The 16,183-nt window shown below is 57.2% G+C and overlaps 2 protein-coding genes across 2 annotated transcripts; both read left to right on the forward strand.

The window, feature by feature from the left end:
- Positions 1-4,453: 4,453 nt before the first annotated feature.
- On the forward strand, positions 4,454-16,010 carry LRRC61 (leucine rich repeat containing 61). The gene is made up of 2 exons (XM_036247243.1): positions 4,454-4,514; positions 14,620-16,010. The coding sequence occupies exon 2, from the start codon at positions 14,741-14,743 to the stop codon at positions 15,518-15,520; it is 780 nt and encodes a 259-aa protein (XP_036103136.1). The 5' UTR covers positions 4,454-4,514; positions 14,620-14,740; the 3' UTR covers positions 15,521-16,010.
- ZBED6CL (ZBED6 C-terminal like) lies at positions 4,471-10,349 on the forward strand. The gene is made up of 2 exons (XM_036247241.1): positions 4,471-4,514; positions 6,279-10,349. The coding sequence occupies exon 2, from the start codon at positions 6,316-6,318 to the stop codon at positions 9,520-9,522; it is 3,207 nt and encodes a 1,068-aa protein (XP_036103134.1). The 5' UTR covers positions 4,471-4,514; positions 6,279-6,315; the 3' UTR covers positions 9,523-10,349.
- Positions 16,011-16,183: the final 173 nt, after the last annotated feature.

Here is a 16,183-nt window from a genome sequence, read left to right on the forward strand (position 1 = left end):
TTCGTTCAAATTTTCCTAAGCTATTCTCGCTTGTTTATTTTTCCTTCTGAACTTTGGAATCACCTCGTCTGTTCTAAAAAGCAGTTAGACTTTTTAGTGGGATTTAATTAGATTTGTAGCTTATTTTAGAGAGAACTCTGTGACTGCCTCCTTCAAGGCCACCTGTGGTAGGTGCGTGTGGGTGCACATACACAATTATTTTGAACAATTTGAGAGTAAGTTCCTAGTTACCAATAAGTACATTATTTCCTAAGAATAAGGACATTCTCTTACATTATCCCAGTATAATTATGAAGATTAGGAACTATAGTATTGATACAATGTTATTATCAAATTCATTGTCCATATTCAAAATTTCCTCAGTTGTCCCAGTAAATATTCTTTACAATCACCTCCCATTCTCCAACCAAAGAAGCCAACCCAGAGTCACACATTGCCATGAGTTGTCATTTTAAAAAGTCTTATTTGACCTTGAAATTTTGAAAACTACGGGTCACTTATTTTGTAGAAAGTCTGTTATTGGGGGGTCTGTCAGATGTCTCTTCATGATTGTATTTAGGTGTGCATTTTTTGATAGGACTAAGAGATAAGAGATGTGTTTTGTATTGGTCAGAATTCAATCAGAAAACAGATACCACACTAGTGATTTTAAGGGAAAATTTAATATGAAGAATTGTGTTCTAATAAAAAGTAATTACTAAAAGGGGTAAAAGAGAACTCAAAGTTATGTGGACATTACACAGCAGTAGCAACTACAAAATGCAGCTATTAATCTCTGTGGTAGGCAGCTGGACAGACATGAGCAGAGCAAGGACCATTTGGCAGGTACAGAAGGTCACCAGGGCCGAAAGGACAAATGTAGGGTGGGACCGTCCTCAGTGTGACTTTTCCTCCCCTAGCATATCACTGGTCAGGCAGTTTGAACCCCTGACCTTTCCTCCCTAGAGATAACATTTGGCCTCAGTTGTGTTTCAGCTCGAGGCCCAGAAAAGCAGCAAAACCAGACTGGACCACCTGCACTGGATAATGTCCCCCTGCCCTGGGAACAACCAATCAGTGGAGGCCCCAACCCTGAAAGGACACACCTAGAAGACCATTAATATTCTACTGAGATCTTCCCCTGGGATCTCCCCTAAAACCTCCACCCTTAAAAGCTCAGGATTGAGGATCCAGTGGCTGCTCTCCCTCCCAGAGCCCACCGGCGCCTTTCCTGCCCCCTCCCCCTTCCTCCAGGCACATTACCATGACCTTCCTCACTCCCCAGCTCCAAGGGCCCTTCCTTTACCTCTATGACTTATTTCCTAAACCATTTCTTCTACAAACTACTTCCCTGATTTTCCAAATAAATGTTCCCTTTTGAGTCTTGGCTCTGAATTTTTCCTGGCCAGCACTCAAGTACCGAGGTTGCTGGACCCAGGTCCAGTCTGACCCCACTGGGCTAATATCCGTGCCCCTAGTCACCCACCACGGGCCACCCCGAAACAGCACCTGCAACTAACAGCAGTAAACTAGGGAAAGTACGGTCGGTCACGGTGGGAGAAGGGCGGGACTTCCGGCAAGGAGGTGGTGCTTCCGGCCTCCCCCCCCCCCCCGGCGCCTGCGCACTGAGGGCTGGCCGGCGGCTGGGAAAACGTTCGCACCTGAGGGTGGGTGGGCTCGGGCTGTCGCTCCCGGAAGTGGCTCTTGCGCGCCCCGGAAGATGAAGGCCCCTCAGACTTTGCCGGGCCTTTCCAGTGGCTTTTGCCGCGTCCTAGGGGCCGGGGGGCGGGGGCGGCGGTTCTGCACGGCCGGCCTGGGAGTGCCGGGAGAGCTGCGCCCGGCTTCGCAGCCTCAGCAGCCCGCTCGCGGCGGGCGCCCGGCCGTAGGTAAGCCGAGGGCAGGGCGTGTGGGCCACTTCGCAGAGGTGGCGCTGAGGCGGGGGGAGGGGCGGAGGCCGTGGCCCCCTCCCCCCCAGGCCGGCCTCCCCTTCCCGGCGCCTGGAACACGCCAGGTGAGGCCGGAATGTCCGCGGGCGGCGTGGCCGGCACTCGCGCCTACCGCACGTTGACGCAGCCCTTGCGGAGCGCGGGCGTGGTGCTGCCGCCGCCGTGTGGTCGGGGACACCCCCGCGGGTACCGCAGCCGGGCCTCAACCCCGCGCACGCTGGCCCTACGCCCCGCGGCCCGCCCGCCTCGCAGAGCGGAGCGGAGGCGAGCCCGCTGGCGTGCAGTGTCACTCGGATCTCGTTTTGTGTCACGTTTGCATAACGTGAAACCTAAGGATGCGTGGTTATTTAAAACATCTGCCCTCGGATTTGCACGTAGCCAAATTTGCATGTGGGACAAAACCCAGACCTATACAGCGGCTTGCCCCAGTCCCTTCCGCTCCTCCCCTCCCTTTGCCTCACCGCCTGGCCATCTCACAGGGGAGCGGCTAGGGGATGAGAAGCTGAGGACTCGAGGGCCCAGTAAGTGCTTAGAAATCCCCCCGGGGTCTGGGGGACAGGTAGACACCAGCCTCTCCCCCAGTGCAGGAGCTGAGAGAAGACGGGGCCAGTGGGACTGGGCAGAGTGAAAACTCAGAGAAAGGTCCAGCACGTTTACCAAAGGCCTAGGGGGGCGGGGTGGCCCTGAGGTCTGCACAAGGCCCTGGGGTGCAGCAGGCACAAGAGAACCGGAGAAGCGGCCAACACGCGGGAAAGGCCTGGTCAGGGTGCTCAGAGTCTGATCCTTGGAGCCAGCACACAGATGGAAGAGTGCGGAGGCCCCACCACCAGGATCCCAGGCTCAGCCAGCAGCTTGCTGCCTCCGGGAGTACATGGCTTCCCCTTGGGAGTCTGGGCTCCTGCCCATAAACTGCCTGTGTTCCTTCTACCCACACTCAAGGGCTTACTGCCACCACAGTCACCCTTCCTTGTTTGCTCTGTCAGAAGAAAGAGATTTGTCTTCATCTCCAGGGATAACCTTGCCGACCACCAGTGTCCTGAATCCCTTCCCATTGGGAAGCTCCTGCCTTTGTTCTCCCTGTCTCCTGAATGCCTACCTCGCCCCTCTTCCCACTGCACCCTTTCCTCTGGTTAGAGACGCAGCCAAGCCTTTTCCTTCCCATCCCAAAGCATGACCCCCGCCCCTGACATTGCAGGTACCTGCCTCCCCCACATATTGCACAGCCCTGGGCACCACCTTCTTCACCCATTGACCTTTGACCCTGCCTATCCTTTCTGCAAAATCTTTTGGCTTCCCTCACATCAGTTTAGGTTTTTCTCTGTCTCCCTCCTTTGCCTCTCAGTCATCTTTGAAGTCTGCTCATCCCCCACCCTCCCCATAGTGTCGGTGTTGCCTGAGCAACCACCCTCCACTCTTCTCCCTGTGGCATTTTCCCTCAGTTTCTAAGGAGACTTTTACGTGGATCTGTATTTTTGGCTCAGACCTCTGTCCTCTGACCCATGTATCTGTCACATCTACTCCTGAAGATTTGTTACAGAACAACCTTAAAGTCAGTCTCTCCAAAACTGAACTATATTAGTAAATGGGATCACTAGGGAACCTCTTTCCCTTTGTATGCCTTCCTCGTCCTCCACATCTCAACTCAAGCATAATCTGCTTCCTGAATAGATTTCCAACTGTCCCCTCTCCTCCAGTCCCTCTGCGTTACCTGTTCCGGCCCTCTCACCTCCTGCTTCCCAGTGCCACACCTGCCAGCGTGGCCACTGTGGCGCCCCTTCGACTGCTGCCCGCTGTGCGGCCTGAGGGTCTCCGTCTTGTAGTAATCCTCCAGTGTGCGTTTGTCATCTGTCGTGAGAAGCGTCACAGTGACTTCTTACTACTAACGTACTGAATATTTTACCTCCCTTGAGATCAGCGTTGGTGCTGCAGTGTCGGCCTCGCTGTCCTGTGTACTTCAGCGCCAGTGCCAGGGACTGCGCGGGCTCCGGAGCTGCCCAGGCCGTTGGTCAGGAGGTTAGGATCCTGAAGCAGTAGCCTAAGGTAAGCGACCCTTACAAGACAGTCTAAATTCCACTGTCACAGGCTCGATTTACGTCGATGGCAGCCCGGGCCCAGCCTCCACAGCACCTCCTGCCACTGGCCGTGCTCCAGGGCCGTGAGCCCACTTCTAGGGCGTTGTCTCTTCCCGAGCCCCGAGCGCTAGCCGGGCAGTCACTCTTCTGTAGTCACGTTTCTAGGACACAGTGCTGACTCGCGGTAGATGTTTGGTGAATTCTTGTTCAGTGGTCGAGCAGATCAAGAGCATCTGCAGACACAGACACACAGGGGACAAGGCTGAGGGGGGACAAAACTGGGATTGTGTTTTGTTCCAGCCGCAGCCCTAACACAGCTTCTTTCCTTTTCGTCTCGTCGTCAGTGAGGGCAGGGCGCATGCAGGCCCTGCTCTCGGTACCCGGCGCCGTGCCCCAGCCCTGAGGAGGCCTGCAGGCTCCTGTGGGGGCCAGCTGCCAGCTCGGGTCTCCCGCTCCGCCACTGGCCGGCACATCGCACCCGGGTTTCTGTTCCTTCAACCATCAAGTAAGAACTGAGGTGAGTCCCGTCAGCTCTGACATCCCGAAGCGCTTCTGGGACCAGGCAGTGTCTTGCATTTCACTTGCACCTGTATTCAGACCCTCCACAGCCTCACCTCTGGGCTTCAGACGGTTGATGTGGTGGCAGTTGACTGAGTTCTTGCATGATGGGTGTGAGGTCACTGTCTCTTAGTCCTTCCGAGCTCTGCCAGCTGAAAGGAGCCCGTCAGTGTCACGGTGCCCACACTCCTGCCTGGGCAGTCTCACGGGAGCCGCCTCGCGGGCTGGTCACCTGCAGAGGCCGTCCTGCCATCCCTGGTGAGCCTTCTTTCCGTTGGACGTCACGTGGTGTCAGGGTGCCCTGGTCTTACATCTTTAGCCAGCATCTCATTTTGGTCTGAGGGAGGAAGACTACTTCCTTCCTGAGGTTTGTGGCGGGATTCTTACGTCTTTCTCTGAACCTTCTTTCTCCTGAGGAAGCACGTCCTAGCTCAGGGCCCTTTCATTTTCTTCTCTCTGTGTATTCCTCTCCTGACCTCTTCGTGTCCCTGTCCTCTGGAGACCTCCGAATTTGACCTCGTCTCCAGGAAAGGCCTAGGTTTGGGGTCTGAGCATCGGGTGACAGGTGTCTGTCTGACTTGGGTGTAGGAGGAGCAGGTGAGCCGGAGAGAGGCGGCAGTAGCCAGTGTGTAAGTGCAGCCCCAGTCGGGGAGAAGGTGTAGAGTGAGGGTGTAGGAAGAGGACCTAGGAAGGAACCCCAGGAAACATCACTGAGGGACAGGCAGAGGGAGAAGGGCCAGAGACTGGAGAGCAAGGGCAAGTGAGAGGAAGGCCAAGAAAATATGGTGTCCCCAGGCCATGGAGAAACAGTCTTCCAAACAGAGGCCGGGGGCAGGCGCTTCAGCTTGCAGAAAAGGCCATGGGGTCGCTGAGGGCCTTGGCCAGAGTGGTGACTGGGAGCATTGAGGGCCAGAGCCAGGAAGGAGAATGGGAGGCAATAAAGTGTACGCAACCCTTCAGGAGTGTCTCTGACAGACAGGAGAATGAGAGGCCCCTAGGGGAGTCACTGGCATTAGGAGCTACCCCGTCCTGTGTTCTTTGCTGGAGGCTGACTTCTAGAGACGGAATGTCAAAGGATCTGGGCTGTGTTACCTGCTTATGGTGCCCTGCGTTATGCCAGGTACAGCCAGGTGCTTAGGATGCAGGGGCCAGTAGGCTCTCTGCCCTCCTGGCTTGTGCTTACAGGGTCTAGTGCCTGCATCTCTTCCAGGGAAACCTGCCTGACTCCTTGGCGAGGTCTGCTAGCCTCGAGCCTGCTCCTTCATGCCTGCACTGCGGTGGTTCTAACTGTCGTGAGCGAGTCTTACTCGCGTCTGTCCCTACCCCACCCTGGAGGCCCCTTGCACGCAGGGGCCTTGCCTGCTCTATACAGTGCCCACCATACGGGAGAGTTGCCAAATGTGCACTAGGTTCTCAATAAACTTTGAGAGAAAATAGAGAAGCACTAGTCAGTTTGGCAAAGAAGATGGACACAGAAACCAGTAAGTGCAGAGGGCTGTGGGCATTTCGGCTGAGTGCTGTTCCATTGGGTCTGGGGAGTGAACAGCAGCCTTCGCCAAGGAGGTTTGAGGTCTTGAGAGTTTTGTCTTGAAGCAGACTTCATATTTCTCTATGCTTTTTGTCCCCTGCTGTCCTCTGTCCCCTCTGGGCCTCGCCTTCCCCTCAGTGTTCCCCAAGGTCAAGTAGGGCAGCTGAGAGCTATTCTTTTCATCTTGCTTTGCAGCCTGGGCCCATCTTCTCGTTCCCCCAAGTTCCCAAGCATGTTGGAAGTGGAAAAAATCAAAAAGCCCCCCAAGAGACATGCATCCTCAGGATCTGTCTCCCCCATGACCACACCCCAGAGTCCAGCTGCCACAGTGACTTCTCCTGGCTCCAGGTTCAACACCAGAGCTACCAACACCAGAGCTACCAACACCTCTTGTGGACTTGGCTGGGGTGCCAGGGAGGACCTGCCAGAGACTGAGGTCAAACTTGAGTTTGTAGACATAGAGGAGAAGGCCAGCAGTGGCCGAAGGAAGGTCAGACCCTCTGGCTCCCAAAAGGAGGGTGAGAGGGATCTGCCCCTGCAAAGGAAGAGATCTCGTCCCCTCCCCAGTGATTCTTCCATCCCCTCACCTGACCAAGTTTTCCTGGAGGAGCAGGAGGAAGGTGCCCTGGGCCTACGTGTCTGTAGCAGAAAGAGAAGAGCCTGCTCCCTGGGGAGGCCTGGTTTTCACTCAGCTGCCTCTCGTGCAAAGAGCCAGGCCAGCCCAGGGCAGAGTAAGCCAAAGGGAGGCTCTGAACTCTGTGGTGTGATATCTGGGCTTGGCCAGGAGCTCTGTGTGCAGCCTGAGAAGGTGTCCAAGCAGAAGGCACGTGGACGGAGAGAGGTGGGGCAGCCAGCAGGAAAGAAGGCAAGAGCCCCAAAGCGCAGCTCTGGCCCGGCCCCTTCTACTCCAGGCCCAGTGCAGGCAGCCAGTCTGGACAGGTCAGAGGCAGGCCAGCCTCATGGGAATGAGGAGGCGAGCCAAGCTGACATCCTCATAGCCCGTCTGGACAGAGAGGTACGGCGCCTTAAGAAGTGGAAGAAGAGGCATTTGCTTCCTGGCGTCGGGGAGGAGAAGTCCCTGCTGAGCCTCCAGAAGCCACCCTGCTTGAAGAAGCTGGCCAGAACTATAGAAGAGACTGAGGGCTGGGCTTCTCAGGGGCGTTCCCCAAGCCCTCAGGACACCATCGGTCAGAAGCCTGCTCCAGGTGTCAGACGGTTCTTTACCATCGATTGTAAGAACACCTGTCATGTCACCTGTACTCTGTGTCACACCGGCAATAGACGAGGCAAAATTAAGGGGCAGGCCAAAACCTCAGACCTGGTCTGTCCCCTGGTGAGTAACCATGGGCTGGAGAGGGAAAGAGGGCTAACTGCAGCCAGCCCAGGGAGAAAGGGGGGAGACGCAGAAAGGGTGGAGAAGCAGAGGGGCCTGCCTGCGGGTGCTGCCAGCCTTGTCCGTGAGGGTCTCCTGTCATCAAGACCTTGCCCAGATGGCCCACGCTCAGAAGACAGTGACGGGCAGCCGGCCCCTAGGAGGCGTGAGCAGCAGTTACTGGCTCCAGCACCCCTGCCTACTCCCGTCAAAGAGGAACCTGCTGCTCCCCCAGTGGCAGGTGGTCCCCGCCAGTCCCGCTCCCAGGCCTGGAGCCAGAGCATCGCTGAATTACTCTGCAGCTTGGCATTGCCGCTCTCCTTCTTTTCTTCCTCGCCCTTCAGGAGGTTCATGGCCCAGGCTGACCCTGGCTACCACCTGCCGTCTCCAGCTTTCTTCTCCAGCAAGGCCTTGCCTCTGCTCCGCGAGGCGATGGGCGAGCAGGTGCGCCGGGAGATGCAGTGGGCTGAGGGCGGCCGCATCCACCTCACCATGTCCACGGCAGCCCAGGAAGTGGTCGTGGAGGAGTACGTGGCCACCGCTGCCCACTGGGGCGTGATACAGCCCTGTAGCTCTCAGGTGGTGTCAGGGAGCCTGAGGAAGCAGGCAGTGCTCTGGGTCCGAGGCCTGCCCCTGGAGAGCAGTATGGAGGACAGGCAGCGGGAGCTGCAGGAGCAGGTCAGCCTGTGGCTGGGCCATGGCTCCCTTCGACCAGGCTTCCTGGTATCGAGTGGCTGCCCCAGCCTGGAGCAGGCAGTGATGATGGAGGGCTACACCCACGTCCCTTGCTTTGCCCACTGCCTCAACTCTCTGGTGAGAAACTTCTTGTGTAACCACCATAGTGTCCAGATCATCCTGGGCACAGCCAGGGCCATCTGCAGCCACTTCCAAGGCTCTGCGGAGGCCCGGCGGCTCCTCACGCAGCTGCAGCAGCAGTGCGGCCTGCCTGTCCACCAGCCCTTCTGGGAGCTCTCAGAGCACTGGGTCTCGGCCTACCACCTGCTGGAGTGGCTGGTGGGGCAGCAGCGGCCACTGCGCGACTACGAGGAGAAGCACCAGCTGGGGAAGGCGGGGATGGCCCTGTCGACCATGTTTTGGAGCTTGACAGACAGTCTGGTCAGGCTCCTGCGGCCCTTCCAGATGGTGGTGCAGGAGGCGAGCGCGCCGCAGGCCTCGTTAAGCCAGGTGCTGCCGCAGTTGCGCTACCTGCACATCTTCCTGGAGCAGGTTCACCGGCACTTCGAGGAGCAGAGTGGCGGGGAGGCGGCTGCGGCCGTGCGCCTGGCCCAGGGCTTGGCCCTGCAGCTCTCCACAGACTGTCAGCTCAGCAAGCTCTTCCACCACGAGGAGTTCGTGCTGGCAACGCTGCTGGACCCCCGCTTCAAGGGCCAGATCGAGGCCATCCTGCCCATGGGGGCCGACATTGACCACTGGAAGCAAGTCCTCGTGTACAAGGTGAAGGAGGTTATGGTGTCTGAATACTCCTTGCCTCCCTCACCCTTCCTGCAGAGCCCCAAGGCTGTGTGTGCGGATGCCACCCTGAGTGGCAGAGCAGCCAAGGGCCTCAGGGCTGAGGGGAAGGGCCAGAAGGAGCCCGTGCGGAGAAGCAGCAGGTCTGGGTCTTTGCTGCTGGGCCAGAGGGAGAAGAGCTTGCTGGAGCAGCTGGAAAGTGTAGGGCTGCTGGCCTCCCAGAGGAACGGAGCCTCTCTCTGCACCGAGAACCACCTGGCCACAGTCATCGTCAAGAAGTACCTGCGTGAGAACGAGACCATTGGCGCCCAGGAAGACCCCCTGGCTTACTGGGAGAAGAGGCGGGAAGTCTGGCCAGCCCTGGCAAGACTGGCCACCATCTATCTGTCCTGTCCCGCGACCAGCACCTTCTCTGGAAGTGTCTTTGCCTCCCTGGATAGCCCCGCCATTGTGGAGAGCAACTCCCCTCTCCCAGTGGAGACCGTTGAGCATCTCCTCTTCTTGAAGACCAACCTGGAGAAGTTCCCCAACTATGCCGCCTCTCCCCTTGTCTTCCCCAGTGGAGACGTGGCCAAGGGGGAGCAGACCAGGGAGTAAGGCCCCACTGTCTGAGCCCTCAAAACCTGCCTGGAGGATGAAAGGAAAGAGCAGAGGGTTGCACCGAGGGTATCCGACGGGGCAGCCAGAATCTTAGACCTACTTGGGAAGATGGGGGACAGTGTCTCAGTTTTGACAGATTGCCTTTTTTTTCTGTTGGTCTGGGAGGTGGCATTTTCTCTCTACTCGTTGCTTAATTTATTTCTAGCACTGTGTGCGTAGAAAAGGGTTACTCTGCTGTGAGTTGTGCTGTGCAGTTTTATAAGCAGTACTGCTCTTTTGAAATCGTTGGGTATTTATTAAGGGCTCCACATGCAGCTTGTCCATGTTTCAAGGTATACATGCCCTTAAGAGGTCTGCTTTCTCTTTGGACAGGGACAGGGAGGCGTGGGTGCTGGCATGGACACTCCGTGGGATGTGTACTCAGGTAGCTAGAACGTGGGTGGGCTATGAAAACCTATGTGAAATTGCTTTCGCTACAGGACGAAACCCTAAGGCAGAGTAGCCAATTTTAGAGGGAAATGTGTGCACACGTGTGCATGTACCCACCGGTCTTCGAGTCGGGACTTTTCCTGTTGCCGATCCCACAGTGGCCAGAGAGGGCTGCCACACTGTCGAGGGAGAATGCGCCGAGAGCTGAGGCACGGAGTTGTGAAACTGCTCTTACCTGTGCTTTGTTCCCACACTGCTGGGAACCCGGGGCTCTCCTTTCCACAGTGACAGCAGCCTCGGAGAGCTCCTGCGCCCACGCAGGCTCCCCTTGTCCTTGGCCGCTTTGGGAGGGCAAATCCCTTATCTGGAAGGAGAAAGGCTGTATCAGACCAACCTGTAAGGGACTGCCCAGAGTTCGCATGGGGCAGCGAGCAGGACCTGAGCCGGAGGGATCTAGGAGCTGGTGGCTTCCAGTGGGGGGGGGGGGGGGGACTGTCGGGGCAGGCTTGTTTCATCCACAGGACCCGAGTCTGGCTCTCCCGAGGTGCTGGGTCACTAGGACGGGCGGCTCTGAGAGGTAGAGTAGGTAGAGGTAGGGTGAGGGACTCAAGGCCTGACTTGTGCTTTGGCCATGGGGGTGAACCTGGAAGCCTGCCCCCAGCCTCCCCAGGAGGGCTGTCAGTCTTGTGTCGCCAAGATTGATTCACTCTAGGACATTAGGAGATTAGTGAGAATGTGAGGAAGTAGGAAAAATTAACCAGAGTCCTTTCACCCAGCCCCTGTTAATACACTGACTAGCTTCCTTTCTCTCCCTTGAGATCATGCCCCTGGGCTAGTTAGTGTGGTATGTTTTCATCTTAATAGCATTATTGCATCTTCTTTTTTTTTTTTCTTTAATCATCACCCAAGGACGTTTTTTCATTTTTTGTTCAGATAGAGTGGGAGGGAGAGAGAGAGAGGAAGAGACAGAGAGAGAAACATCGATGTGAAAGGGACACATTGAGTGGTTGCCAACCACACGACCCAGGGTCGGGGACAAACTGCACCTGAGGTACATGCCCTTAGCGGGAACTGAACCCCAGTCTCTCCAGACCACAGGCCAATGCTCTAACCGCTGAGCCAAATCGGCCAGGACTTTATCTTCTTAAATAAAGTAGATGATTACATTTAAAGGTTGGAATAGCATGATTTGAATTAAAGTCTGGCCTCCAAATTGCTGAGGCCACACCTCCTCTCCCCAGCCGTCGGGAGGGGTGTGTCACAGGCTCCCTGTAACAGGAGGTGAGGCTTGTGTGGGTGAGCGACTGGGACTGGGACTACTCCCCCATCCTGCCTCGAAATCGAGTGCCTCTGGGTAGTGAGGTCAGGGCGTGGCCCTGGGCTTTCAGATGCCTGACTTTTTCCTTAAATGTGTGTGGGGCTCAGACTTCAGTGAACACCACCTAAGAGTGTCTAAGACCCTGAGATCCAGTTCCTTCTCCCAGATTCTGATTAAGCTGGGGGTGGGGTGGGGAGCAGGAGTGTGATGTGCTTTCAAGTGCCCGAGGCTGTTCTCAGGAGAGGCACTGCCCTGTGCTGTTGGCATCACTGACTGGCTCTGGTGTCCTCGGAGAGGAAGAGGCTGGAATGGAAGGGCAGTGGGGGTGGGGAGCACGTGAGGGAGCTGGGAAATGAATGAAAGGAAGATGATGAGACAGAAGTGTGACAGTCCCAAGCTTGGGCAGAGCAGCGGTTTTTAACCGGGGACATTTAGTGATATCTGGAGACATTTTGGTCGTCACAGCTTGTGGGTAGAAACAGATGCTGCTGACCCCCTGCAGACAGCCCCCACAACAGGGACTTAGCTGTCTCAAATGTCAGCAGTGCCAGCATGGAAGAATCCCGGTCTAGACTGGGACCCAGAGGAAGGGTCCCCAGCTCACTGAAGTGGCCAGATGACAGGCCACTGAGGCCGCTCTGGGCCGAACCATTTCTCCCCTAGACTTAGCTCCACCCTAGCTGACTCCTGGGTGGCATTTTCTGGCCCATTTCCTACCTAGGTAAACTGACACTCAGCAAAGGCCATTGCACAGGGCAGATAGGCCTTCCCGAGACCCAGGTGTCAATTGTGTTTTAGTCACTGTCATTCATGTAACCAAGTCCTTGGTGCAAACTCATATGTTGGGCCAAGAGCCTCTGTTGGCTCATTTGCAAAACAGGACCAGGATGACTCTCGTTTTTTAGAGAAAAGTTGACGTGGGTGTGGACGAGTCACTCCTATTGTGTAGAGCCTGCGGCCGGCCTGTGCATTGCAGTAGGTGGGTTTGCCGGATAGGTGGACACAGGACGTGCAGTCCTGCCCAGACCCGCCTGGCTGAGGTGTGCAGGTTCGTGGGAAGATGGGGCCGTGAGAAGAGCAGACTCGTTGCCCAGGAGGATCGGCGTTCTGCCCGAGACTGTGGCACTTCCGTTCGTGTAACTGCAGGGGAGGGCGCAAGACCTGAGGCCGCTGGAGGGCTTGGAAGACCTCATTTCCAGCTTCGTGATCTTTCTGCTCCACTGTTTCCTCTTCTGCGAAAAGCGTTCCTCCCAGCTTTAAGGTGGGAGCACACACAGTTCTCTCCGCCTCTCTCCCTTGCTGTGCCCGCTCCCCTCAATCTTTCCCACCCTTCACAGCCACCATGCCCATCTAAACAGTCACCCAGTCCTCTGGGCATCGTGCCCTCACCCTCGTGGGCTGCTGTGGCTCACCTCCGCCTGAGAATGCCGAGTCCAGGGGGCCCTCTGAGTACAGTGTCGATCGCTCTCACCTTGAAATGATCGTTCTCTCCATGACTTCTCCCTCTGGCAGCGCAGCTGTTTCCTCATTCAGCCTCGTGCCTTGACCTCTCCACTGTAACCACTTAAATGGAAACCCTTTCACTCAAACCGTGCGTGTCTGGGGAGGATGCAGGCTCCAGCAGAAAGGCTCACAGATGGTGAGAGGTCTGTCCCCAAAAAGCCTGCCCCGCTTTGCACCCTGCAGGTCGTGCCTGGGTCCCTTCAGCCTAGAGTGTGAACTCTCTCCCGAACCTGATGCCACATGGTCACCTCAAACTGGAGGTCTTGCCCCCTACCCTGTCCCATCTGTGTCCCAAACGTTTGAGAAGGGAGCCCCTACATCCAGCCACATGGCCAGATCTTGCATGTTAGACCCTCGTCCCTCCTCTGTCTCTTACTGCCCTCGGTGGGGTCCTTGTCTCACTAGTGGGTTATGGCAGGTGTCTAGTGCCCCTTGAGCACCCACCCTCTGGGCCAGAGCAGTTTTAATTGGGCACAGGGGACAGCCCCACTCCCTGCTGACAAACCCCAGCAGGTCCCGTTCCCATGGAGTAAATCAGACTTCTTAGTTGATGCCTCCAGTCCCTTCTGGAAGGAATGTGGTTGAAATGAGAACCTGCTGGAGTGTTGCAGAACAGAAGGGAGCTAGCTGGAGGAGTGGGGACCCCCTTCTCAAATTGGGGCTGGGAGGTAAGGTTGCTTAGCAGCCTCCCCAGCTGCCTGGCGAGCAGCATGGAGGAGCTCGGCCTGGTTTCCTTGGAGAAGGGGAATACGAAGTGGCCTGGATTATGGAAACGCAGACGGGACTGCTGACACTCAAGTTCTGTGTTTTGTCAGCAAGAGCAAATGGTCCCATAGTTCTTTGCAGTTGTTACCCCACCCAGCCTGGGCCAGACCAAAGTCTGCAGAGTTGGGAGCTGCCATTTGGAGCAGAGGTCCCTTCTTGTTTTCCTCTCTGCTGAAACTTTGACCTCTCTGTGGGCAGCAGCAACCCTCCCCCAGGCCTCCTCCCTCAGCCCCTGGTGACTTGATAGGCCCCTCCCCTGCCTTTCTGGAGCCAACTCTGGTGGCACCTGCCTCTCCAGCTCCTGCTGTCTGGCAACGATGCCCTGTTTGCAGCTGGAGCAGTGACTGACGCCGTTCTGTTGGCACCAGAGTGCTGAGAGCTCGTGTGGACGGGTGGGTGTTTGGAGAGCAGTGGTGTGTGCGTCGGGGTGCAGGGGGTCTGGCAGTGCTGCCTCGGATCCCAGGCTCCACTGCCCCCTCCTTCCTTTGACCTCAGTTTCTTCATCTAGGGCTGAAGGCTGACCCTCTGAAGGACCAGAGGTTACAAACTGGCCCACCCAATCTAGAAACCATTCTGAATTTACATTAAGAAAAGTGCATCAAGAACCTTGAGTGAATGAAGCCAGGCCCAGTGCTCCTGTTCATGTTTACGTGTGCAAGGCTTTCCCGGGAGGGCACAAGGGAGGCGGCTGATGGTGGTGACCTATTGTCTACTCAAGAATATATTTAAGTGGGTAAAAAGAAACACCTCAGAACTAATGAGAGGTCGTAAGTGGTTGTGGAAAAGATAAAATTCTGAGGTCCCCCCCAGTGCAGATACGGAGAATGGAGAGAATTGGTACCGCTGGGCCTGAATGCCGTCCAGTGTGGCACACGAGCTGAGTCAGGTCCCCTTAGAAGAGTCTGGGCCCGACCCACCTCCCTCGCAGGGGCCTTTGGTGTCCTGCCTCTTGGACTTGGGTCCTCGGGGGTCTTGGTGGGCCTCCTGGGTTTCTGGCCCTGGTGGTGGAGGCTGGGTGGCACTCGGTGGTGTCACAGAAGTGCTGAGAGGCCTGCTTACTGTTAACTGTCTCTCCTTAGGGACTGCTGGCCCAGAGTTAATGGTACCTTTTTGGGGGTGAACAGCCACACTGACCCCTAGTGGTGCCCGTGTCCCTGTACAGACTGTCAAGGCCCAGGCCACCTGGACCGACTTCATCTTATGGAGCCTCACGGGGAGAAGCCAGGAGAGGCGGAAGGGGTGCGTGTCACACCCCAGCTGCTCAAGTCGCGCTCTGGCGAGTTTGCCCTGGAGTCCATCTTGCTGCTGCGGCTGCGAGGCTTGGGGCTGGGGGACCTGGGCTGCTTGGGCGAGTGCCTGGGCCTCGAGTGGCTGGACCTGTCGGGCAACGCGCTCACCCAGCTAGGCCCCCTGGCCTCCTTGCGCCAGCTGGCTGTCCTCAATGTCGCCAACAATCGGCTGACGGGGCTGGAGCCACTGGCCGCCTGTGAGAACCTACAGAGTCTCAATGCCGCAGGCAACCTGCTGGCCACGTCTAGCCAGCTGCAGTGTCTGGCCGGGCTCCGGGGCCTGGAGTACCTGCGGCTCCGGGACCCTCTGGCCAGGCTCAGCAACCCACTCTGTGCCAGCCCCTCCTACTGGGCAGCGGTCCGAGAGCTGCTGCCTGGCCTGAAGGTCATCGATGGTGAGCGTGTGACTGGGCGAGGCAGTGAATTCTACCAGCTGTGCCGGGACCTGGATTGCTTCTTGCAGCCCAGCTCCAGCCCAGGCCCTAGCACCACCGAGGCCCAGCCCTGGGTGGAGCCAGGGTACTGGGAGGCCTGGCCACCCCGGAGCAGCTCCATCCTGGAGGAGGCCTGCCGGCAGTTCCAGGACACCCTGCAGGAGTGCCGAGACCTGGACCGCCAGGCCGGCGACACCCTGGCCCAGGCCGAGCAGGCACTCAGCCCTGCGGGCGCCACCTCATCGTTTGTCTTCTGAATGTGCCCCGTGGCATGGGACGGACAGCCTGGCACATGGCATGGTGTCAGCACAGTGTCGCCTCGCTGCTCACATCTCCCCTCCTGCCTCTGCACTTGTCTTCATGGTTTCATCATGGTGGTCACTGTCCCTGCACTGGGCTCTTCGTTTATCCCTGTTTCTAAGGGCAGATCCCTCCCTCCCACTCCTACCTCCAGAAAATTCCACTCTGCGTTCTTCAGGGGAACACCTCCCGGTGCCCGAGCAGGTGTTGCCCTTCGTTAGCAGCCGACACGTGTGAGGCTGTCCTGCACCTCTGCCCTGTGCCTCATCTGCACTCCTGGCCGCTCCGGCCTCGGAAGGAAGAAAGCTGCTCTCCCTGTGGTTAAAGGTGGCAAAGGAAGGGCTGGAGCGCCGCCTTCCCGGTGGGCGTGGGCGTCACAGGCACAGCACGGATGCCTTGCCCGAGCCCTGGGTCTCCTGGAGCCTTCACTGCCCGTCCTCGCCCATGCCAGGCCCCATTAAACATTTCTGGTTGAATTTGCACCACTGCCTGTCATTTCGTGTGGACGTGAACTCCCACCTCGGGGCTCCCGTGGGAAGGAGGGCACTGGACCCCAGCCCCGGTTCAGGGTGCCCTGCCCCCTGGGGCTTTGCGTCCTCCTGAAAGCCTCCCAGCCTTTC

The sequence above is a fragment of the Molossus molossus genome, unplaced genomic scaffold, assembly GCF_014108415.1.
Source record: "Molossus molossus isolate mMolMol1 unplaced genomic scaffold, mMolMol1.p scaffold_m16_p_7, whole genome shotgun sequence".
Taxonomy (NCBI): Eukaryota; Metazoa; Chordata; class Mammalia; order Chiroptera; family Molossidae; genus Molossus; species Molossus molossus.